The 26,629-nt window shown below is 39.0% G+C and overlaps 1 protein-coding gene across 4 annotated transcripts in view; it reads left to right on the forward strand.

The window, feature by feature from the left end:
* Window positions 1-14,930, forward strand: part of C1H21orf91 (chromosome 1 C21orf91 homolog) — a 33,257-nt gene extending 18,327 nt beyond the window's left edge. For all 4 annotated transcript variants that reach the window (XM_055421947.2, XM_055421936.2, XM_055421929.2 and 1 more), the window contains exons 3-5: window positions 7,277-7,813; window positions 9,026-9,088; window positions 10,511-14,930. In XM_055421947.2, coding sequence (XP_055277922.2) covers window positions 7,277-7,813; window positions 9,026-9,088; window positions 10,511-10,677 — 767 coding nt within the window. In that variant the 3' untranslated portion in view covers window positions 10,678-14,930. The remainder of the gene's footprint in view (window positions 1-7,276; window positions 7,814-9,025; window positions 9,089-10,510) is intronic.
* Window positions 14,931-26,629: the final 11,699 nt, after the last annotated feature.

Genomic DNA, 26,629 nt, shown 5'->3' on the forward strand with positions numbered 1-26,629 from the left:
TGTGACTGGCAGTAGATCTAAAGGTGATCACTCTTCTTGAATCATGGCCTGGCTGCTGCTTGATCATCAAATGCAGAGGAGCCTGGTCACTTGGAGTGTCAAACCATTTCTGGGACAGCCATTACCTACGCAGAAGCAATCCAGACCTACGTCATTACAGAGTCTCAGTGTAGTGTGAGAGACACTAACCAGCATGGCTGTGCTTGCCACTGGATAAGTCACAAGTACCTGCACATTCCTGAAGGGAAAGATAAGGACTGCTGAAGAGCACTTGCCCAATTTTCAGGCAGTAGCTGCTTCTCATTACTAGCCATTTGCTGCCAGATCTTCTGATTTTGTTTTTAAGGGAAACCAAGAAATCGAAAACTGTAAGTGAATCTAAATTTTTTAAAAACATTTATAGGCTAAACAGAACTTGCTACAGTATGGATCCAGACTTCAGGCTGTGGATATGCCACCTCTACTTCCAGAAAAGTGAAAAGTGTTAGTCACTCAGTCATATCTGACTCTGCGACCCCATGGACTGTATGTAGCCCGCCAGGTTCCTCTGTCCATGGAATTCTCCAGACAAGAATACTGGATTGGGTAGCCATTCCCTTTTCCAGGGAGTCTTCCTGACCCAGGGATCAAACCTGGGTCTCCTGCATTGCAGGCAGATTCTTTACCATCTGAACCATCAGGGAAGTCCCAGCTTTTCCTCTACTCCTTTTTTCAGAAATGGGAACCTGGTCCTCAGAAACAAAGGCATAACAGCTCCTTCCTTTCCTTCTTAGTTCAATAGAGTTTAGCTGTTTGCTCCCATCTTTACAATTAACACTTACTGAAAAAGTGGAAACAGTGACAGACGTTATTTTCTTGGGCTGTACAATCACTGCGGACAGTGACTGCCACCGTGAATTAAAGACACTTGCTCCTTGGAAGAAAAGCGATGACAAACCTAGACAGAGTGTTAAAAACCAGAGACATCACTTTGCCGACAAAGGTCTATATAGTTAAAGCTATGATTTTTCCAGTAGTCATGTATGGATGTGAGAGTTGAACCATAAAGAAAGCTGAGCGCCGAAGAATTGATGCTTTCAAATTGCGGTGCTGGAGAACACTCTCGAGAGTCCCTTGGACTGAAAAGAGATCAAACCAGTCAATCCTCAAGGGAAAGCAGTCCTGAATATTCATTGGAAGAATGAAGCTCCAGTACTTTGGCCACCTGATGTGAAGAGCTGACTCACTGGAAAAGACCTTGATGCTGGAAAAGATTTGAGGGCAAGAGGAGAGATGGTTGGATGGCATCACTGACTCAGTGGACTTGAGTTTAAGCAAGGAGATAATGAAAGACACGGAAGCCTGGCATGCTGCAGTTCATGGGGTCGCAAATAGTCAGACATGACTGAACAACACAGATGTACATATGAGTTTGAGTGAACTCCGGGAATTGGTGATGGACAGGGAGGCCTGGCGTGATGTGATTCATGGGGTTGCAGAGAGTCGGACACGACTGAGTGACTGAACTGAACTGAACTGAAACATGGCTTAGTATGGGCAACACATAAACATGTAGGTGCTTGTTCTCCCATTCCTAGCAGCCAGGATAAGATCATCACAAAAAGAAAACACCTTAACTCTTGGAAAATTCTTTATGCTGGGAAAATGTGAGCCTCCAGAAAAAAAGATTTTGAAGCAGTACTGTGAATTGTTGCACAAACGTTGGTTGTGTCTGGAGGCAGTATGCTTAAAATTTCTTCACAGACTTAACCTGAAACTTGAATCATAACTAAATTATCTTGCCTTACTTTAAAATTAAGAAAGAACACACAAACCCACCGTTTGGAAAACCAATACTGCCAGTTCTCTAATTTTTTTTTTTTTTTTTTGAGGTTGTAGTAAAAGTTGAAATGCTTCCTCCCTTAGAGCTTTCCAGTCCCCTGCTGATATGGTAACAGGTATTACAGCTTAAATCCAACAGTTGTATTATATTTGCTCAACCTGTGGAATAACAAATTATATGGAGCCAGTCCTTTGACTGAGAAATGAAATATAGCAGTCACATTCAGAAGGAAGACTTTAATTGACAGAGAGTAAATATGCATATGGCAGTCAGATGATACGGTTCGAGAACCTGTGAAAATAAAGGATGTCACATCAGTGTACTCAGCTGAGAGATGGTACTGTTTGATAGGACCAGCTGGGGAACCAGCAGGAAAATATTGCTTTGCTTATCTAATTACCACCAAATCATAAATAAGATCTTCAAGAGGCTAAAAGGGAAAAGCAGAGGGTGATGGGACATGTCGTAGAACTTAAGTGTTTGGGGTTCTGTGGCTGTTTTTTAGTGCCATTTGGGGTATCATCTTGTGAGAGGACAAACTGTTACTGCAATAAGCATATTAAATACATGCGTGGAAACATCTTTATTTTAAAAGGGCGACAATGATAAGCAAACGAGAAGATCTACATTTGAGTGGCTTTTGCCCTTTTATGGCTTTAACCAAGTTTTCTTACAGCAAATTGATCCTAGAAAGGAATTTAAAGAATAGAAATGGAGATAGCATGGCAGATGGGTTAGTGGGAGGGTTTTCAAAGTATGTGAGAATGGTATAACAAAATCAGAAATGAAAGTGGGGAAAGACGTTATAAAGAAAACTATTGACTAGAAACAGCTTAGTTTTTTAAAATACCATTCACTGTTCATACAGAAATGTCCACCTAAAGAAATTTCCAAAATATTGGCAATTATGGTTACCAAGTAAGGTCTTGGTTCTCTACTAATCAGGAACTCAAGACCCAAAGTTACATAGCCATTTGTGTGATATGTTTTAAAGTTTTCCTAATACTTAGGCTATCAATTATATTGGTCCTCAGAAATTTTATTAGGAAGTTGTAGTAAAGTTTTTGTGGAACTGGTTTGGAAATTACTTGTAACTCAGTTTCTGAAAAGTACCAACTCATTTAATTGCATTTAGATTCATTCCCTTTGAAAAGCTGCTGAAGAAACAAATTAGTGCTCAGAGCTGTTAACACTTGTAAATGCAATTAAAATGTATAAAGTCAATCGGAAAACTCACTGGGATCTCTGATAATAGCAGTGGTTGTTTCTCTTATATTAATTCAAACTGATGAGGTGGAAAAAATAAAATCACTTCAGGAATTTATAAAATGACACATATATTGTTGATACAAATTGAGTGGGCTACTCATTCTTTTCTAGTAAAAAAGTGTATGAAGTGTCAATATATTAAATTTTCTGAATTGGGTATTTTAAACTATGTTTACAAGACAAGTATTTTCAAATTAAACTTTAAAACTGATTCAGGTTTTAAATTTTTAGTGAGCTAAAAAAGGTATAGGTACAGATCTAGATGAATGAGCTACAGTTTACATAAAACAGCTTTGTATATTCACAGTATGTATATTTATAATAAAAATAAGTAATCGAGTAGGAGTTCCTGATTTTATTTGGCAGATTGAATGATGCCACTGGAATGCATCTCTATATATCAGTGCCACTCATCAATTCTTGAGATTAATGTCTTATTAAATCAAACGTAGGAGTAACTTCACTGGAAGATGTCTTTAATTAACTTCTGTGTGTGTGTGTTCGCTCAGTTATATCCAACTCTTTGTAACCCCATGGACTATAACTCACCAGGCTTCTCTGTCCATGGGATTTCCCAGGCAAGAATACTGGAGCAGGTTGCCATTTCCTCCTCCAGGGGATCTTCCCAACCCAGGAATTGAACTTGGGTCTCCTGCATTTGCAGGCGAATTCTTTACCACTGTGCCACCTGGGAAGACCAGTTAACTTCTGAGAGCCTGCAAAGCTGCACAGCCTAGTTACCTTGCGGATGGGCAAAATTTCATTGCAGTAGACCTCAAATAATAATTGGTAATAAGTTTTAGGTTTGCTTTTTAAATACAATTTTAATTTTTCTTTATTCATGTAATGACTTTTTCTTGAGTATTGTCTATGTGCCAGGCACTATGATAATAAGGATGTACATAAAACAGATGGTACTCTTTCTCACAGAATTTACCTCCAGCAGGAGATAAAGGCCAGTGAAAAAGCAATTTTAAAACCTGGTGCCATTAGCTCAGATGTAACTGGTTAGAAAAGTCTTCTTAGAGGAAGGAAGAACTAGAGGGGGGATGGTGATGAAGACCCAGATAATGTAGTGGGAGTGGTAATGGAGTGACGGAAGATTTAATATGCTAGATTTTAGGGGGAAGAAGTCTATTAAGATGGACAGTAAAACATCTGGGTTGGGGCGCAAGGAGGAACTGTCAAAGAGGACACCCAGGTTTCTTCCTTGAGCAGTTGGGTGTGCCAGACTCGGGAGGAGGATTGGGTGTGGGTGTAAGAATGGAGGAAGAGGCAGGGTGAGTGTAAGGAGCAAATGGGACCTCTCGGGGCATGGCAGCCCCCTCCAGTATTCTTGCCTGGAGAAGTCCATGGACAGAGGAGCCTGGCGGGCTCCAGTCCATGAGATCACAGAGTCACATGACCGAGTGAATAAGCACATGAGACATCTAAGTAGAAATATTCCCACGTTCAGAACTCTTCCTGTCATGACTTTTTTTTTTTTTGTCTTTTATAGGGGATTTTTCACCTGAATGTCTGAATCTGAAATTTACATTTACATATTTTCACAGTAAATTGAATATTGTTGTTCTCTGACTTGCTTTTCATCTCAGCTGATTACCAGTATGCATATAATTGTGTTTTTACGGGGCTCCAAACATTCATTTGGGTGGGGATTTAAGTAAAAGTTAAAAGAAAAAATTATTTCTGAAGAACAAAAGGTTATACTACATAAATTACTAAGAAGAAAGATTGGATTAAAAAAATCATTAACTTTAAAAGCCCACATTATTCTTCAAATAAACATTTATTATATTGACTTATTAAAGTTCTGGGGCACATCAGGAAATTTGTTGTTTCATATTTTTGTCTTTAATACAATTTATGAACATTCCAAATAAATTTTTTAAAACCAAAAAAAAACTAGCAGCAAAGAATAATGACTTTCTTTTGGCTTCCCAGGTGGCACCAGTGGTAAAGAACCCACCTGCCAATGCAGGAGACGTAAGAGACATGGGTTCGATCCCTGGGTCAGGAAGATCCCCAGGAGGAGAGCATGGCAACCCACTCTTGTATTCTTGCCTGAAGAATCCCATGGACAGAGTAGCCTGAGAGGCTATGGTCCTTGGGGTGACAAAGAGGCAGACACGACTGAAGCAACTTAGCACAAACGCACATAGCGTAGTTTAGATCCTTTTTATACACAGAAGGATTTCCTCTCATATACAGTACAGGAGAACTATAATTGACAGCGTTTGGATTTTGTTGCTGCATAGACTGGTGCCGTCACAGTGGACAGAGTGAGAATGAGACATTTGCGGTTTCAGGGATTGGCCAGCTGTCTGCTGGCAGTGAGCCCCAAGAGAGGAAGAAAGCTCTTTAAAGAATTTCCCGAAGTTAGTAAAATAGCGAGCTTCAGGTTCTCTCTGCCTAGCAGTCAGTATTAGAATCAAACAGCTGAATGGAGGTATTTCTTATTTTATCTGTATTTGATACTAACTACCTTTTTGTCTTATTTATGATATTAAAACATACATAATGTTATAAAGTACTTTTAATATTTTTATTCTAATCAAGATTTGTGCACTTCCTTTTTACGTTAGCTTACCAGGTTTCAAAGGCATACACAGTGTTGTCACATAGAGCTTTGAAGTTTTGTGCTTGACTCCTTTAATTTTGCAGGAAATTTGACCTAACCAGACAATAACTGGAAAAATATGCACACACAGTTGCAGCACAGGCACCAAAACGTGTATGCACTGTTCTGAGCTGGTGTTTGCACTCAGTGGGAGAAACAAGACTGAGATAGTTGAGTGTAGCTGGCGAGGCACCTCAGCTTGATTAGACTCTTCCCATTTAAGAGGGGTACCCCCATAGCTTACTTGTGAGGGAACTGACAGCCTAGTTAGTACTGGTTTTGGCAGGACCCACCATTGGCTGATGTGATGTTGTTTTAGAACAAGTTAGTATTTGTGAGTATTTTGCACCTGATTTAATACTGTTAAAATACAAATACATCACTATCTTAGTATTAGCCAGAGTTCGCAAGTCAGTGAATAAAATTATTACAACTTCAGCTTTTAAAACAAGGGATGAATACAGAATGTAATTTTTTCTGATGAGTCAGTTAAAACTTTTTTAAGCTAACACCTGAGTGGCTCTCAACTTCCTGTTTTCAAAGCTAAGCAATTTAGACTGCTTAATTCTTGCAGGCATTAATTTTCCACATGCCATGTTCACCTTCAATATAAAAGCACTGCTGTTTTATTTTCAGTGTTTTGAGCTTACAAAAATGTATCAATGTATTCTATATTTCAAAGTATGTTGTATATTTGAAAATGTATTCTCTTTTAAAAAACAATAGAGATAACATACTTGAGCTCTAAGAAGCTGGAAATGTAAATGTGTAATATTTTCCATGATTTGTGGTATGTAATGAACATTTGGGAGTTGAATAATTACATTGGCTGTTGTATCTTGGTGGATTGAATTTGTTGCTCTGTGAATAAGAATTGTGTGTAGTGCATTTCTTCTAGAGATAAAATTATCTTGATAAAGTTTTAGTAAGTATTAAAACATGTGAAAACTTTTAGATGTTTTTATTTTCTTACTTGAAAAAATCGAAACAGTTCATTGACTTTTTGAGGCTTTTATTAATGTATATTTTTCTGATTCTGGTTTATCTTTCCCCAGTAAAGATATAACTATTAATTTTAAATCATGATTTACTACATTTTTTGTTAGGGAAAAAATTGTGAAGCATTTCTTAGTAAACCTATAACAAATTTTTTACAAATGTATAACTTCAAGAGAGCTAGTGAAGAAAGCTTTGTAATGTACAGGTCAAGATTCTGTAAATATAAATTGCTGGTTCAGTGGTATTTTTTAATATTATGCAATAACATGTTTCTGGACTGAGGTTGAAATTGAATCACTAAGTCCTTAAGAAAGGCTTTGCTATTCATAAGAATTTAATATTTCTGCTATTCAGAATTTATTGAATATATAGTTAAACTGAAGCATAAATTATTAGGCTATATTGTTATTGTAATATATACATGTACATTATTAATACTAATATTCTCTAGCATTTTTCCACTAATTTGCAAATTAATTGGTGACTCGATATTTTACTAAGATTTGTATTTTTTAATGCAGCTTGTAGTAAACAAAATTGTGTCAAGTCTTCTTTTTTTTCTTTAGGAATACCAAAATCTGATCTCTTGCACACCAAATCGTTAAGGGGCCATAAAGACTGCTTTGAAAAATATCATTTGATTGCAAACCAGGATTGTCCTCGATCTAAGCTTTCAAAAAGTACTTATGAAGAAGTTAAAACCATTTTGAGTAAGAAGATAAATTGGATTGTACAATATGCACAAAATAAGGATCTGGATTCAGACTCCGAATGTTCTAAAAACCCCCAGCATCACCTGTTTAACTTCAGGCATAAGCCAGATAAAAAGTTACTCCCACAGTTTGACTCTCAGGTACCAAAGTACTCTGCAAAGTGGGTAGAAGGAAATGCGGGCGGCCTCTCAGACTATACGCAGCGAACGCTGGAACAGCGGGGGAGCACGGACTTTGGGCTTGCTGTGTTACAAGACTCGGGTACCACTCTGTGCCACAGTCGTGTGCTGTGGCCTCACAGTCACAACCGGGAACAGGAAAAGGAAAAGACAGTCTCTGGTCCAGGGACTCATGTCCAGACCCAGCATCCACATTACAGCAGAGAGGAATGTAAGTATAGGGGAAAGGGGGTTGGTTCTTTTTATTTTTTTAACATTTTATATATGTGATGTGTCAAGAATTTTGCTGTGGAATTACAGATTTGGTTAATTTAGCATTTAAATGACAGGTTCACCCTAGCAAAAATGTCATCATTTCTTTGGAATATTCCTTAGTATGTCCTAAAACCACTGGAATTCTGCAGTCCCATCGTTTGTTTTGCCATTTTAAATTATTCACAGGATGGAATCAACAGATTGGGAATTAGAAAGTTCAGGGTTCGTATAGTTTAGAAGTAGGGCCTCCACCATTGACAAACACACACTGTCATGTTGCTCATCCCTACGAGACTAATTGGGGCTGGTATTTCAAAAGCAGAAATCTGACATTTTACCAAAGGCCAAAGGTAATGTGTGCCCCTGGGAAAAGTGACTCATTCAGTCTGCATCTGTTTCTTCAAAAACGCACAGGAGTGGAGTTAATTTTAATTAACTTAGAATCAAGTGATCTTAGGGCTAGAAGGGCCCTTGGGTATATTTTTATATAATTCCTTTATTCTACATCTGAGTTATCTATAACTGTATATGTAGATGGTGCTCCCCCAGTGGCTCAGTGGTGAAGAGTCTCCTGCCAATTCAGGAGACGAAGGTTCAGTTCCTCAGGTGGGAAGATCCCCTAGAGTAGGAAATGGCAACCTACTCCATTATTCTTGGCTGGAGAATTCCATGGACAGAGGAACCTGGTGGGTTGCAGTCTATCGGGTCACAAAAGAGTCGGACACAACTTAGCGATTTAACAACATTTAGCTAGATAAATTGATTTTCAAACTGTTTCCATAGTATGTTAGTCTTTTTCAAGCTACCCATCATGAAGCATGTGGCGCTTTAGCAAAGTCAACTCAATGGATAGTAACTAGCCCTTTTCAAAAACTGAAACAGCATGAGGAATATCAGAGCCCTTTGGACCTAATGCTAAGAATTTTTCAGTGAACCTTTTCTTTCGGGTGGGGATAGACCGCTTGTGAAAGAGACTGGTTGTGGATTGTGGGCAGAGTTTGAAAACCTAGCACTTTAGGAGTTAATGAATGAATCCTAGGGTCCTGTTAAATGTCATGTTCAGAAATAAGTGCAGATACTTTTTTTAAATAGGATGTTGTGTTGATGGTGTAGATAACTTATTTTCCCAGGTTGTCATGGTAGTAACGAATGTATTTTCATGTTTCAGTGAATTCGATGACTCTTGGTGAGGTAAAGCAGCTGAATGCAGTACTCCAACAGCAAATACAGGGTAAAGACTCATGTCAGTACTTTTTACATGTGCCAGTTTTGATACAGAAAATCCCTTATTAGCATTATTTGCATTTAAATTTAGAAATGATCCTCTTAGAGTTTCCAGAGCAAAAGAATTTTTCTTAGTCTTCTCTGTGAACTGCTGGTGAAGTAGATTCTTTTTTTTCTGGTGAAAACAGAGACTACAACTTAATCTCTTACTAACATGTTTTTTCACTACCTACTATTGTGCCAGGCACTGCACAGGTGTGCTCCTTAGCAGATTTTTAAGGCAGGCGGTATTGGCCCCGTGTTTTTGTTTTTTCTTTTTTTTTTAATTATTATTAATTCTTCCAAACACAAAAGTAGTCAGAATAGTGTAGTGAAACCCTCTTTCCCAATTTCAACTAGCTAATTTTCCTTTTCCACTTGCACTCGTTTTCCTTCCCCTACCCCCACCTCCAGCATGGATTATTTTGGAACAAATTCCAGACAATATTTTGTTTTGTTGTCCACAAATGTAATAGTTTAGAATTTTCTCTAAAAGATAACATTCTTTTTTAGGTAATCACAACCTCATCTTTTTAAAAAAGAACAGTAATTTGTTTAACATCATTCAAGTAGGTTGCTAATACAGTTGACAGTGTTCAGATTCCCCAATTGTCTTTTTTTCTTTTTCCCCTACAATTAATTCCCATTTAGGTGAGGAAACTGCACTTCAGAAACCTTAAGTTGCTTACAATTGCTTTAGTTGCTTACAGAGATCCTGCATTCAGTAAGCAACAGATTAAGGATTCTAATTCCTGTCCTCTTAGCTCCAAAGGTAGTGGTCTTTCCTGACCACACAGCCTCTCAGGATAATAAAATAATAATAAACTTACATTTATCAAGTACTTATCCTGTGACAAGTACTTTACAAGTATGATCTTACTTAATCCTCACAGTAACCCTGTGAGGTGCTAACTTTCATTATCGAGGTTATTCCATAAGAGGAAATTAAAACATAATTTAAGTTACTTGCCTGAGACGCATAAGAATCAGAACAAAAATTCAGGTAGTCTGACTCCAAAACCAGGTTCCAGACCTGGGTACTAACAGGCACTTTACTGTCTATAAATCATATTAGAAATTCACTGAACCTGTTCATTACGTGTGAGGAAAGGATCTCAGAGGTGATTGTAACTGCCATCTCTGCTGTGCATCTGGGTCATTGCTTAGGACTCACAAGTTTCATTTGATGGAGAAGGACACCATATTCCAGTTGGCTATGCAAAGTGTACAACTTCTAGGATGTTCAAAGCTCAGCCATTTCCTTGGTTTCAGACTACTTTCATTACAAACACTTGCCCAATGCATTCATTTCAGCTTAAGTACTTGAAATATAAATCATAGATTAGCTTTCTGTGTATTAAAAATAGAATTACTCTTTAAATCTTTACAGAAGTTTTTGAAGAGTTAGCCCACCAAGTGCAAGAGAAAGATTCTTTAGCCTCAGAGCTCCACGTCCGCCACGTTGCCATCGAACAGCTTCTCAAGAACTATTCCAAGTTACCGTGTCTGCAGATGGGCCGAACGGGATTGAAGTCACACCTGCCCATAAACAACTGAACTCAACTTACACTTATTTCCCATGCTCTGCCATTTTTTGGTCTGCTGGGCATGTTCACTTTGAAGAAGTTAAAGAAAGTTATGGTCAATTATTTTATGGTCATTAAATTTGCAAAGATTAAGGCAATATTCAACATCTTTGCCAAATAAAGCAGACCATTACACTCTAGTCTTCTAGGGTTAATCATTTTGATTCATTTGGGGAATCTGTTTTCTTGTAATTACTAAACAGCCCTCCCTAATTTATACCACATGTGACTACTTAAATATACTGTTACAGTGTGATTTTATTAAACATGTTTTAATGTAATTCACCTGTCAAAACAACAGGTTAACAAAGTTCTTATATTAGTCTAAATTACTAAAGATAACATTTAAGAGGGAAATGGAATTCATAATATCACCTCTTATTTATTGAGCAATATTTTAATATGAAAATTTTATATATAAAAATGCTATTTTAGGTACCTTTTCATTCTCTTTATAAATGTGTGTTTGAATGGCTCTGTAGTTATACTTAGTGTGTGAATATGTTACCCATATTTCACATCACTGCATTTATTCTCTTAATAATGTTTTTACAGCTGTTATCTTGTTTTCCAAAGATAAATGTATTTTGGAATAGAAATCTATCTAGTTGAACTGTTTTGACTTCTAATAACTCTTAGAAAGAGGAGTTAATAACTTTTTAAAGCAAGTATACAGGAAAATAAAAGATTATTTTTTTCTAACAAAAGCAATTATGAGTTCAGGAAGAAAATACTAATCTAGTTTTTGTATGTCAGCTCATCTCTATAGAAGTAAAAGCCTATTCTAGTCAGTATTACTTTCAATAATGACTTTGATGTGTTAGAATTTCGACAACAGTTTAAGTCAAGCCTCACTTCCAAGTCAAATGTAGTGTCTATCTTCAAATTTAATATGCCATGAAACTGTTGTCCTGTCTTTGAAAAAAATTAAAATCATTTTTTGTGCTCGATAAAAGTTCAAGAATTCAACTTTCCAAATTCTGTTAACATCGTTGATAGTCGTGCCCAAAGTAAGCATTTTCTAAATTTTAGAATCTAAAGGAAAAGAGAAGATTGCTTGTGACAGAAAAGTAAAACTCTAATTCAAAAAAATAAGCTCCTTTTTAAGAAGATATTCTTGTTAGTTGCTTCTCATGTTTCCAAGAGTTCTGAACAAATAGATTGTCTCAAACGGGTAAGTTTTCAAACCATATAGTATAGTAAATGCTATAACCAATACAGATTTAAAATGGGCTCTAAATTCTGTTTTCTGCTGGTACTTAGAATGTATTTATGAGACAGGATCCTTTTCATGAAAGCATCAACAGAAAAGCCCATTAACTTGGCAGTTTCATACATAAAGATATGAATAACTTCTGCCTTAAATTTGGCAGCCTGCCCTGGCTTGGGTCAGTCAGATTTTAGCCTTGAACACAAAGAGTAATTGACCAAGCAAAGAAACACCTCCATCTAGTAGCAAAGAAGTTTTTGTCATGCTAAAATATAAAATGTGTTAAATTTGCTGGAGGATACTAATTGATATGTTACTGATTTTTGCCTTGTTTTCTTTGAAATATGACATAACTGCTTTTTGGAGGGAGCTTTTGAAAGATGCTTTGCATTTCTCTCGATTCTTTGAGTCATCCAAAATGAATTTAAAATCTAAGGAGTGGGGAATGAATTAATTGCCTTAGTTTTGATAAGCTTTAAATTGAATGTGTGCAATATCAAAAATCCCTATAAACTGTAAGTTGAATAGAGATGTTTCCTGATGCCAGTAAGTATCTCAGTGTTTCGTTGTTATGGACAGATGTTCAGATTTGACTTTACTCTTTTTTTTGGCATAATTCATTAAGGATTTTACCAGCCAATGTGCTGCTTGCACACATTTGTGCTTCTATTTAGATCACTTAGGGACAGTCGTAAAAACTGGGGATGTGTTGCCTTTGATAGAAGCAGTAGCTTGTTTCCAGAACAGCAGGCATATGGTACAGTCCTGAATACAACAGTGTTATCCAAAGAAAGTGCTTATTTCTGGCAAATATGTAGCTTTCCTACTGAGTTTGGCACAATTAGATGGGATCATACAGGTACCAAGGTCTTATTTGGAGACTCTGATTTACTCCATTTAGATATTTATACGTAAGCTCTTCAAAGGCACGGTGCTCTTAAAAAATATCTGTGGTGCTGGTACTCACACTAGTACTTGATTTGGATGGATATTCTAGTTTAAAAAATTTTTTGACAAAAGTATATCACACAGCAGTTTATCCAAATATTTGGTAAACTTATTTTATATTCCTATGTTAGTTTTCTCGAATATGCAGTTATTCTATATGCTAAAGTAAGGATAAGGGATAGAGTTGAATTCTACCTTCAGAGAACATGAAATCCTGCAAATATTGGTTACCATGCTTGGCCATTTTTCGGCAGAGTTGTTAGTACTTTTTGAGGATGTTTAGAAGAAAATCTCACTTTTAGTTTCAAAAACGGCAAAAAGGAGATTGCCAGTCAGCCATTACTGACATTTTAATAAGGAGAGTGAAATAAGACTAATATTTTTTTCACTTTAGAGTTCATAATTAGGCAAGTTGAATTAAGTTTAAAAAATTAGTTTAAAGTTGAAAGTGATTTTGACAACACAAGATTGTTCTCTTTAAAGATTTAAAATGCTGTCAGCCTTTTAATTAAGCTAAAAATCTGTTTACTTTGCGATTATTATCCTTTGATCCTAGTATTTAGTGTCCAAATTAGTCTTTTGAAAGGCATGCACTTTTAAACCAGACCAGTAATAGAAGATGCACGCAGGCAGCCAGATAGTGTTCCATTCCATTATGTATCTTCTTAATAGTGTTGGGAGCAAAGAAATGTTTTTAGTTTTTCAAATTATATGTTCATTTCACCAGAGAGTGCCCATTTTTATATGCACTTGAGGATTATTTTTAAATAAGTTCATGTTGGGAAGTGATTTCAGAAATAAAGTCAAAATATATTGTTGGCATCTTGATATTTCTAGGGTTTTTTACTTTCCATACTGTTTACCACTGAAAATGGTGTAGAGTTCGTTGTTTTTTGTTTATATATTTTTTTTACCTTGGTGTTTATGCTGTTGCTTTCAGTCAGTTTTTGCTGCGTGTGTGTGTGTTTTTTGGGGATAGATGTGTATGCGTTAATGTTTACAAATTTTGGCTTTATTTTGTTTTAGAAGAAATCTGCTAGTGTTATTAATGTTGTAAAATGTAATACAAAATGTATATGCTCAAAATTTCAGTAGGAACTTTTAAGGAATAAATTATTTGTGTAGCTCAGTAAGCAGTTCAGGCTAGTGACCATAAAATTAGGTTATGTGACATAAAAATTTTCAAATGGTACAGTGTACAGTTCTTGTAGTGTTATTTTTATGCCGAAGTAAGATGTTTGAGTACTTTTAAAGTACTTAATAAAAAAGTTTAGTACTCGAGTATGTTTTGTTCAGATGTGGCTGTAAAACAAAGATAATTGATTTCATTGTTCAGTTGCATTTTTAAGTTTAGGTTGGTGGAAATAATTGTTGAGGAAATTTGTGGTGGAATGGGAGAGAGTTCATTGACCAAATAATAAGGTAATGAAGCCCTGGCACAAGTAAATGTGTCTTGGAGAAGAGCTGTAGTACTGTGCTCGGAATAACAAGGTTCTGTCCAGCGTCTTGGTATTTTCATCCACTTCATCCTTTCATAACTTCCCTTATTAATAATGTAGCCTAACCTATTAAGCAACTTGATCACCTTGCTATGAACCATATCATAGCAAGTCTCTAAAACTGAGATCTATCTTTAACACCTAGTTTGTAACATACACTTTTCATACTCTTTTTCCATTTAAAAGAATCCAGATTACTAATGCATTTTAGTGATGTTGAATTAGTCCACAATTTTAACCTTACCAAATTAAAACATTCAAAAATCATGCAAGTGAGTATTGCCCTCCACTCTCCCTTCACAAAGTGTTACTTGGAGCTTCCTTCAACTGCACCAAAAAAAGAATTTTAGTAAATGTGTTTCTTCTTTCAAACATATAGAATGTTTATTTCCATCCTGCTGCCTCCAAAAGAGGCATTTCAGAAAATGTTCAGTAGTGACTTCTGTTAAATGCTATTCATACTTTTACAATTTGTGTGTGTGTTAACCTTGCTTTAAATTTGAGCAGAAATTCATACAAAATTGTCTAAGATGTTTAAGAAAAGAAAATGAAGCTGCCGTGATGAAAACCAAGTTGGTTTCAGAAAAGTTTATTTAGACATTACTTGGCTGTTACATTTTCCTTTTAAAACTGCAATAATTTATATATTTCTATTGCTCTGCTGTGGAACTGTAACTACATATGCTTGTCTACTATTTTTAATTTTACAAAAATAAAATAAATATTTTACTATCTGTTAGCTTTAGTGGCTATTTTTAAGTGTCCGTATATTTTCTCTAAATTATTGACCAAGTGAAAAGTGGTTTAAGAAGTCTATACTTAAGAATGGTTATCTAAGTTTCTTAATTCTTTGTGAGAATCTTATTTTGTTAATATTCCCTCTGCCCCAAGAGTTCAGAAGCAGAAAATAAGATTCTTGTGACTTTCTAGATGCCTGAGCAACTTTTTAAGGTTTTAAGTGTGTTAACATCACCGACTCTGTGGACATGAGTTTGAGTGAACTCCAGGAGTTGGTGATGGACAGGGAGGCCTGGCGTGCTGTGATTCATGGGGTCGCGGAGAGTCGGACACGACTGAGCGACTGAACTGAACTGAACTGAACTGAACTTTTAATAAGTGAATACAACTGTATAACCATCCCCTCTTAGGAAGCCTTTCAGATCTCTTCATTCTCCATTTCCTTTCCAGTGTTCATAACTCTGTCACCGTACTTTGCATTTACCTGCCTTAGAACTTTACATAAATATTATTCTCTAGGATGTACTTGTTTTCCTCTGGCTTTTTTTTCCACTCTACTGGCTGCTTTAAAACTCATGTGTATTAGTGCAAGGATCAGTAGTTCATTCCCTCTTTTTTAGCTGACTAGTCTTCTATTGTACGTATTATAGTTCATTTATCCATTCATCTTGTTGATGGACATTGAGTTGTTTCAGTTCAGTTCAATTCAGTCGCTCAGTCGTTTCTGACTCTTTGCGACCCCATGAATCACAGCACGCCAGGCCTCCCTGTCCATCAGCAACTCCCGGAGTACACTCAAACTCATGTCCATCGAGTCGGTGATGCCATCCAGCCATCTCATTCTCTGTCGTCCCCGTCTCCTCCTGCCCCCAATCCCTCCCAGCATCAGAGTTAGGGTTCTATAAATAAAACTGTTGTGAATATTTTTCAATTGGCTTTTAAAAGGATACTAAAGTAGAAATTATTCAAGATTACTTGTGGTTAGCACTATGAATCTAAATATATTTCCAATTACCATTTTTCCCACAAATGATTTTTAAGGTAATTTATATGCCTGTGGTATTAATTTAAAATTAGGAAACAGTTGTTCAAGAGGTCAGAGGTAGATTATAAAATAACGGGTATTTGAGAACTTAAACATGAAGTTCTCTTCAAAGTCTAAGACCACTTTGTTTTCCAGAAAAGGCAATGAAGACCAAAAGAGTCTGGTTTGGAGGAAGTACTGGAAAAAGCACCAAACCACAAGTGAAGCTGTTCTCCTGTTTAGCTTTAAACTATTCTATGACATTAAGGGAAATTCATCATGTAAACTTTTCTGAGTTCACTGAGCTAGAGCACAGTTGGTAAAATGTAAGCCTAATGATGCTTAATCATTTTTGTTCCTGCCCAGGTTCTGAGCCTTCTTAAGAATTTTCCAATTACTTGTAAAATGATTTGTTCACCCTCGTTATTAAATGTCATTATAGAACCCCGAATTTTGTACAGGTGTTTCAGAGACTGACAGGTAGCAGTGAGTATGTTGATGGCACATCTCTCTGTCCTCCACGAATAAAAAAGCGAGCTGCCAGCAGAACAATGCCTTTTACATCGTTTATATATAGGTGTTCTAAATTATTTGTTAAAAGGCTTTTAGGAGTTTATCTTTGGAATCTGATCTAGATGATGTCTTAGATCCCTTCTGTCTTAAGTTCCACAGGACTTGCAAATAAACATCAGTGGATTTTACTTTTTCAGGGGAAGGGGAGAGGGGCATGTGCTCTGCATCTGAATCCCATTCTGGTGTTCAAATAACACAGACCACTTTTACCTGTGGAAGCAAAAATTTCTCCCAACCTCCCTTGCATCTGGGACACTTCACCTAGTTGGTGAAGCAAAGAACTGGTACTTGAGGATGAGAACAGCAGTGTCTAACCAGCAACAGGGAAAACATCTGGTGTCTCATAATACCTAATGCGGGCAACAAGTAAGCTCCTGGCATCTGGGCTTGAGTAGCCATTGTTCAGAGGATTTGACCTTGAACCTAGTAGCGGAGTAACCACCTTTGTTGCTGCCTTATTTACAAGCTTCCTGGGCAATCTCTGCCCATTGAAACAATTCCTTTTCAGCCTAAATCAACCAGTCGCCTTCTCTGGCTTGCAACTGAGAACCCTGTTACGCCTCACTTCAATGCTCTCCCGCTCTGAGATCTTTCAAAATTGGTTTCTAAAAGTGAACCGCTGAGAACCATCCCTTATCTAAGCTGCCCCTCAGGACCACATGGTCTGCCTTTTGGGTCAGCTGCAACTGATGGGAAGGTTCTGAAGAGAAACCTTTTGGTAACATAGATGTCTTTTTCTGTTTAAAGTGTTGATTGTTCACAGGCAGGGTGACTTTGGAGCACTTCTCTCTCTCCTCAGTAATTCTCCAGCATGAATTACTGAAAGTACTCACGTTTATATCTACCAGGATCTTGGAGGAAGTGATATGAGACAATGCTAATTGTAACTTTAGCTCTGGGTTTGACCTGTGTTCTCTCAGGTCATAGTGAATGACCCCAGCTCAGTAAGCATGTGTTGAATGAAGGACTGAACGATGAGACTCCAGAGGCACACCAAGACTGCATATCCTCCATATCAACTGTCGTCATTGTTGCACAGTCGTGTCCAACTCTCTGCATGGACTGCAGCACAGCAGGCTTCCCTGTCCTTCACTATCTCCCAGAGTTTGCGCAAACTCACGTCCATTGAGTCCACGATGCCCTCCAACCATCTCATCTTCTGTTGCCCCCTTCTCCTCCTACCCTTAGTCTTTCCCAGAATCAGGATCTTTTCCAATGACAGTAGCTACAGAAAAAATAAACGCCTAAGGCTGTCATCCAGTGACTGAATACTGCACATTCCACATACCCCACTCTCCACAGCATCTCTGTGACTCAAGCCTTTGATGACTCGCACTTGTTCTGTCTCCATTTCCCCTCCAAACCAGTAAGTTCTCTTAGAGCTTCATGAAACAGATGTCAAGTGGCTGCACCTCCAGGGTTTCTTAATGACTAGGTCAGGGGTGGAACACAAAAATTTCATCTAATGAATTCCCAGGTGATGCTGATCTACACGGTATTTTGCAAACCACTGCTCCAAATCATCCACTGCCAAGTTTACTTCACAAAAGATACATTACTACTTTCCTCCTCAGACGTTTCTAGATTACTACTGCCTAGAGAATAAAAATCAGTCCTGACAGCTCGGCATTAGAAGCCTTCATCACCTGGCTCCCACCTGTTTTCCATTTTAATTATTTCATCAAATTGAGATTGTGTTCCAGGAACTCAACAAACCCTATAGGCTTAGGGTCTAAAATATAAAAGCCAACAAGGCATTATCGGCCAACTGAAAAAGAGTCTGCCTGGAGGCTAAGGACTGAAAAAGGTTCACTGGATTTAGCCACCAGGATTTCTATTAGAACAGTTTTGCTGGACCTATGGGGGCAAAAGTAGGTCATAATGAAGTGTGGGTGGGGAGGTAGGATAGTGGATTTGGGGTATGAGCTCTTAAAGAGTCTAACCATAAAGCTGAAGTCACGATGGTGGGTCCAAGGTTTTGTTTCATGTTAGGAAGTGGTGGGGTTTGCCAGAAATTTTGTTAGGAATGTTACAGGAAAAACCTGAGAGAACTTTTTGGGTAACCCAATACTTAAGCATAAATACTGAGAAGACAGATCTTCCGGAAGAGCTAAAGATGAAGAGGCAGCACTAATGAAAGGAGCAGAGTAGTACTGAAGAGGTGAGACAGTGCAGCACAGCTAGAACAAACTGACATTGGAGAGAAGTTAAAGCCACAAATGAGCGTATTTGAGGGAGATTCATTGGAGAGTAAGTTGAAAAAGTCCCTATCTGGCTGTTTCCATTTTCTGTGAGAGAAAAGGAAAAGATAATGGGGTCAGAAGCTCAAGGGAAGTGGTAATGTGCTAAATAGCTGCTTCTGAAGGAATGAGAAATGTCTCGCTACAACAGGAGGGTTGCCACACTGTTTAGATGAAGTGGAGATTGACACCCATGACTCACCATTGATTGAATTTCTCTAAATTTGCGTTCAGATTTTGTTACTGTAAATACAGAGGAGTATTTTTGCAATTGGAGTAAACTGAGAAACACTACTGAAAGTAGAATCTGAAACTCAAATTTGTGGCTCAAAAATTCACAGAACACCACCCAATAGATGAATGTGGGGAGAATGAGAAATTTGAAAAGCTCCTATAAATAGTATGTAGGAAACAATGAATTATGTAACTCTAAGCAATAATTTTCACTTGTCCTCTCAGTAATTGGTCCTACCGGCAAGGTCCTAAGGCTGTTTTGAAGGACAAGCCCTTACAGGTCAGTTGGTATCAAGCTTCAGCAGAGGGAAGTGGGGAAATTTGAACCTAGATAAAAAGAGGTTGTTGAGAGGCCATCAACCTCCTCACAGAACGTGGAAGAAAGCCAAGGCATAGCTAAACACAGAGTTTCAGATCTGTAACTTCAAAGGAAAGGAAAGGAGATGTAAAAGGAGAAAGGCTCTTGTGGGGGAAAGAGCCAAGTGAAACGAAAGTGATGAAGGCAAAAGAGGAAGCTGAAATGAGCAAGGCCATTGCTGAACTGAAATTCGGAAACTTGGGGCCTAACCCACCGCTGCTGCTCCTGGGCTGCACTTTACCTCTCTTAGCCTCTGTTATCTTGCCTGTCAAAAGTGGACTTGAACTTGGTGATCTTCAGGGGAACTTCCAGCTCTCACATTCTGTAAGGGTAATGAGTTTTAAGAGGCCTGTGATGGACAGTTTCCTCAGCCTCTGCATGAACAGTAGAGCTGAGCTGAAAGGACATGAGAAATGTGCTTTCATTTAGAAGAAACCATGAGGTGCTTTTACAGCAAGAGATGTCTGTGATCATCTGTAACAAAAGAGACAGGACACAAGAATGAGCATGGCTCATAAACAACCCTACAATTCCCTACGTGCTGTTTATAGAAAGAAAAAAAGGACTGTAAGTCTTGACACCTCATTACTTTCCTACTTTCTTTTATCAGCAGAAAATATTTGGGGAGAACTCTTCTCTCTCACTATCAAAAGCTGGGTCACCCATAGTACAGCTCCTAAAGACTGGCTCAAGCACTTCCACCTGTGCTTGGAAAATGAAAAACTGTAAAGGCTGTGCATGAAGCTGTTTGGTAGGACATGATCTTTTCAATCAATAAAACTGTCCTTTATTTTGAGATTACATCTTTTCTATTATGGGAGTAGAAAATTTTCCTCATGAAGTGATAACAGTAGATGGTAGGTTTTCACTTTTATTTGTTTGGATTTGAGTCCTTACTTGGTAAATATTAAAACCACAGTCTTATGTTGGTGCATGATTCGGGGTTCTCCAAATAAAACCAATAAGGATAGCTAGACAGGTAGGTGGGTAGACAGGTAGGTGAAAGTGTTACTCAGTCCTGTCCGACTCTGTGATCCCATGGACTATCGCTTCCCAGCCCCCTCTGTCCATAGACTTTCCCAGGAAAGAATACTGGAGTGGGTAGCCATTCCCTTCTCTGGGGGATCTTCCCAACCCAGGGATTGAACCCAGATAGATAGACAAACAAGACAGGTGGACTGGGGAAGGGGTTGAATGATCTAAGGGAACTGGCTTACACAACTGTGGGGGCTACAGGCTGGAAATTCATGTTACAGTCTTGGACCTGAAAGCAGCCTGGAGGCAGAATCCCTTCCCTCTCAGGGAAACTTAGTCTTTTCTCTTAAGGCCTTCAATTTATTGGATGAGGCCCACCCACATTACGGAGATTATCAAGCATAATCTGATTTATACAGTCTACTGATTTAAATATTTAGTCACATCGAAAAAGTATTTTCACAGCAACATCTGAACTGGCATTGACCAAACAACTAGGCACAAAAGCCTAGGCCAGTTGACACATAAAATTAACCATCACAGTTGGTTACTATTTTTATTTTAATATTCCATGAATTTAGTAAGTCTGGAAATCACAGATCTGGCATAGTCTAGTTGGGGTCTGCTGTCATAGGAGACCACAAAATATGTGGCACTAAAGGGGTCTCATAGCTTTTCTTTGATTTGCCCTTGTTTTTACTTACGAGACTGTTTTCTTCAAAAAAAAAAAAAAATCCTTTAAGAACAACTAAGATGCAACATATATGAAAGTTGAGCTGCTTTTGCTCTGTGTGAAAGACCGTAGAGATTATCCAGCACAGCCTGCTTCACATCCTCTCCACATCCTTCTTGATTACTATCCCCCCAGTCCACCAAAACTGCCACCATGAGCCCCCGAAGCAGTTCTGAGTGACCCACAGGCCTGGGGATCTACAAAGTACTTGTTAGAAACTGATCTGGTCTCACTCACATAAAATGACCTAAATTGCTTAACTTCCAAAACGTCTACAGTCCTTATTAGCCACAGATGCAAAGACTGGACCCCAAACCTCCTGAATCCATTTCTGGAGTTCCTATGACACGATATCACCTCTGCCTGGGCTCCTAGCTTTTATTTCTATTACACAAGACCTTCTGTTTGAGGGAATTATAGGATGTTTCTCCACACTCTGAGGGACCACAGAAACAGCCAGGAAAGGAAAGCAGAGGGCACAGAAAAGGCGGGGCAAGTTTTCCCTTCTTAGCAGAACAGGGTTGAGTCTGAACCAGGACAGCTGCTGTGAACCCTGGGGGCACCTCATCTGCCCCTATCTGGAAGGCAACCAGGATGGGCTAGAAAGACAGTTCCCATCAGAACCTAAGACAGCAAACGCCTTTCTCATATCAAAAAGCCAGTTTTAGCAGAAGTCAGTCCTAGGAAATGTCAAAGCTTATAAATGCCCATTGCTTTTCTTAGAAAATAAAGGGAAAACCTGCTGCTCCTGACTAATTCTTCAAAGCAGAGGCAATAAAGTCACATATTATCATAGTCATATATACAAGGGACTGTGCACAGTGTTGGGGGATTTCCTCTGTCAACAGAAGGAATTATATATATATATACAAAATATATTACATTATGTTATATTATATCTCTTCTGCAGAAATTACATACATCTGTACCATACCCTAGAACCAATGAGAAGAAGGCTAACATAGCGGGGTCCCAGCAAAAAGGGTCATTATGAAACCTAATTCCAATCTCATATGGAGGTGAATTTGAAATGGAAACCTAGTTACCTAAAAAGAAACTTTGAACAAGATCTGAAACTGTTAGTTAAATAGCCCTCTCCTTAGTCATTCAGTTTAGTCCAGCTCAGTTCTGTCGCTCAGTCGTGTCCACCTCTTTGCGACCCCATGAATCACAGCATGCCAGGCCTCCCTGTCCATCACCAACTCCTGGAGTTCACTCAAACTCATGTCCATCAAGTCGGTGATGCCATCGAACATCTCATTCTCTGTCGTCCCCTTCTCCTCCTGCCCCCAATCCCCCCCAGCATCAGAGTCTTTTCCAGTGAGTCATCTCTTCCCATGAGGTGGCCAAAGTATTGGAGCTTCAGCCATTACCAGTAACTTAATGCTCATTAGAAGTAAAAGGAGGACCTATCCAATTACCCACTGCTTGAGACTGCTGGAAAGCAAGAATTCGTGTCTGCTGTAGCCTGCTGCTTGGCCACAAGTCTCAGTGTGCTGAATTCTGATCAGTCAACTTAGGTAAAATCTCATTACTAGAGATGCTAGAAATAGCACCAGCAAAATGACCTAAGAAAGAGCAGTAAGTTTGTGTTGTCCCTTTTCCTTTCCTTCTGGAACAATTCAGCCCAAGAGCTATTAGGTGGGACAAACAAGGGTGGTATCTATGCAGGGAGGCTAGGGGGGGGGGGGTGCTGCTGATGGGGGGTATTAGACTTGAAGTAGGTTCTTATGTAGGTTGTCAGACTGCCAGAAGGATAAGGAGGGGACCCATGGGGGTGTTAGGAGAGATAAGAGCCTGGATATGGGGGCTCATAGGCTCAGTGGGCTAAAGAGGCCACCTGCAGAGGAAAGAGTAGCAGTGGAAAATCATAACACACATAGAGATTGATCAGATAAGTAAATATATTAAGGATAATGGGGGCCTGGATTCTCATTCCTGAAGGAGTTAGAAAGGGAGTTTTAAAGGAAGAAAACTAGAATGAACCCTGTGGATCTAACTGAAATTGAAGATAATGAGGTAAACTCATCGTTTTCAAATAGATCAACACCTAAAAACATAGATGCATACACATGGACACACCTGTGTTTGTTCACCAAGAAGGTCTGAGAGGGTGACCTCAGACAAAAGCAATGGGTACATCTAGAATTCAAGTGATATTCTCTAAAATCATTCTCCATTAAATCAGCACCCCTTTGGGGAAATGACTGATTTTGGAGCTGAAGACAGGGTATAGGGAAAGAGCAAATTAGCCAAGATGGAATATTCAGGCTCTCTCGCCCCACGTTTTGTAACTGCTGCCATCGCATACAGCACCGCGCATGTGCGGCACGAGGTACCCGCTTGGTCACGGGTCTCTGTGTGCTGTAAGCACATGTGACCTCCACCCATACAGCGGCGGGAATTACCGCTGCATCACGGCTGTGTCTGTTGGGTCAGCCACGAGAGGAGAGAATAGAGCGAGAAGACTGCTCCGGCTGCTGTGCCAGCCAGGAGAGAATAAGCGTGTCTGCAGTTCCCCGGGCTCCTCGCTTCTTCTTCCGGCCTCGGCTCATGCCTGGCCTACCCGGGGTTCAGCGAACAGCGCCGGCAGTACGAACAGCAAGACTACTGCACTGTGAGCAGGATGAAGAGCAAAACGCAGGGAGAGAAGATGGGCCTTTTTGCCCCCAGAAAGGGCTCAAAAAATGATACAGACATGTCAAAAAACACAGAAGCTATGTTGAAGAGGATCCACTGACCAAATAAGAGACAATTTAAGTATCAAAATAATTAGTGAATCAGTTGAGTAAAATTTAAAAATACATGTCCATACTGTTGCTTAAAAGTGAGTGACTGGAGAGTTAGTCATGAGAGATGGGAGTTACTGATGCCAAAAACTTGACCTCTCTGCACCAGTGCCAAATCAAATCTTGGAGACAGAGTTTTGAGTGACATAGAAAGAATAGCTTTATTGCTTTACCAAGCAGAGAGGGACACTGAGGGCTCATGCCTCAAAAACCATGTATCCTGACATGGGAGGATTTGGGGAGGAGTTTTATAGCAATGATTCGACGGCAGGGTTGCTGATAACATCAGAGAGTGTGCAGAGCCTGCACTCATTTAATCTGGTCCCGGGTAATCTCTTAATGAGCTCCTCTGGTTCCTTCTGGCCTCTTCAGAATGAACAAAGCTGGGGGTTTTAGTTCTATAAACAGCTCAAATATATTATTATGTGTATCCCTTGAAGTAGAACCAGGACCCCAAGGTTGCACTATTGTTTCTTAGCTGCTCCTCTTTTGTCTGCCCTCCCTTCCCTGATTAGCAACTGTTTGAACCTGTCCTTCAGGACTCAAGGAAGGTCACAGTGGCTGGAATTTGTTCCCTTGAAAAAAGGAATAGGGGAGACAGAAAGGCTACCATGCCCACAAACCCCACAGAGTCCTGCTCAGTTTCACAACCTCATCTTAAATTTGTCTCCCCCCAAATAATTATTATTTACAAAGAAGAAAAAAAAAAGTTTAAGTCTCTACCTTAATCAAGTGATAAAGCTGTATCAGGAATGAGGGTAAAGATAGGAATGAGCATGAGACTGCTATTTTTCATAAGAAAGTATAATTGATTTTTTAAATAATATAAATGTGTAACTGTGATAAAAAATATTACATTGGAAAAATTTTAACAAAAATGCTTATCTGTTATTCTTAGGTTTTAGTCACTAGAATAAGACCTAAGAAAGCCAGAAAATAAACAACAAATATCATAAATGAAGACTATTCAATGATAACATAGTATTTGAAACTAAAAAAAAAAGAAACAGTTTTTACAAAGCAAAAAAAAATATTGAATGGCTCTTAAGACACTCCTAGATAGCATATTAAAAAACAGAGACATTACTTTGCCAACAAAGGTCCGTCTAGTCAAGGCTATGGTTTTCCCGTGGTCATGTATGGATGTGAGAGTTGGACTGTGAAGAAAGCTGATCGCCGAAGAATTGATGCTTTCGAACTGTGGTGCTGGAGAAGACTCTTGAGAGTCCCTTGGACTGCAAGGATAACCAACCAGTCCATTCTAAAGGAGATCAATCCTGGGTGTTCATTGGAGGGACTGATGCTAAAGCTGAAACTGCAATACTTTGGCCACCTCATGCGACGAGTTGACTCACTGGAAAAGACTCTGATGCTGGGAGGGATTTGGGGGTGGGAGGAGACGGGGACGACAGAGAATGAGATGGCTGGATGGCATCACCAACTCGATGGACATGAGTTTGAGTGAATTCCGGGAGTTGGTGATGGACAGGGAGGCCTGGCGTGCTGTGATTAATGGGGTCGCTAAGAGTCGGACACGACTGAGCGACTGAACTGAACTGAACTGAAGACACTCCTGATCCTTAAGAGTTTAAAATGTTATCAATTTGAATGAAGCCATTCAAAAAATTTAGTGAAAAATATTATGATTTATTGTTGGTAATAAAATACTATCTAGTTAACATTTGTAGAGCCTTAACACGCATTCATGCTAAGTCACTTTAGTTGTGTCCGACTCTTTGTGACCCCATGGACTGTAGCCCACCAGGCTCCTCTGTCCCTGTTGCCATTCCCTTCTCCAGGGGATCTACCCAACCCAGGGACTGACCTGAGTCTCTTACATCTCTTGCATTGGCAGGTAGGTTCTTTACCACTCAGTTCAGTTCAGTTCAGTTCAGTTCAGTCGCTCAGTCGTGTCCGACTCTCCGTGACCCCATGAATCACAGCACTCCAGGCCTCCCTATCCATCTAGTGCCATGTAAAACTCTTCTTAGTGTTTTATACCCATTATCACGCTTAACTCACAATTTCTCTATAAGGGGAGTACAGTTATTATCCCCACTGTACAGATGAGGAAGCTGAGGTAGAGACTTTAAAAATCTAGCCCCATATCACACAGTCAGAGGGGTGAACTCAGGCAGTTTCCCCTTTGTGCCTATGCATTTAATCATTACACTGACAGTTTTAATCCTAAACTCAAACCTTTAGTGTTTTTCCTCCTCAGGTCATCTAAGATCTAGTAATGACATCTGTAACAGCTATCTCTACCACCATGACTATCTCAACTTTAATTCTAACCCTGCTATTTAATGCCTTGGTTATTAAGGAGAACTTTAATTCTTCTCTGTTATGCACTGAATATTTGTGTCCCCCCAGATTTCACATGGTGAAGCTCCAACCCTCAATGTGATAGTGTTAGGAGGTAGGGCCTTTGAGAGATACTTTGGTTTATGTGAGGTCAAGAGGGTGGTCCCCATGATGGTATTAGTGTCCTTATAGGAAAAGAGACCAGAGCACTCTCCCGTCTCCCTCTTCCCTCCATCTCTCTCTCTGCCTTGCAAGGACACAAGTGAGAAGGTAGTCGTCTGCAAGTCAGGAACCAAAT

This window comes from Moschus berezovskii, chromosome 1, assembly GCF_049115385.1.
Source record: "Moschus berezovskii isolate FMDL1 chromosome 1, NW_MosBer_1.0, whole genome shotgun sequence".
In the NCBI taxonomy this organism is placed as follows: Eukaryota; Metazoa; Chordata; class Mammalia; order Artiodactyla; family Moschidae; genus Moschus; species Moschus berezovskii.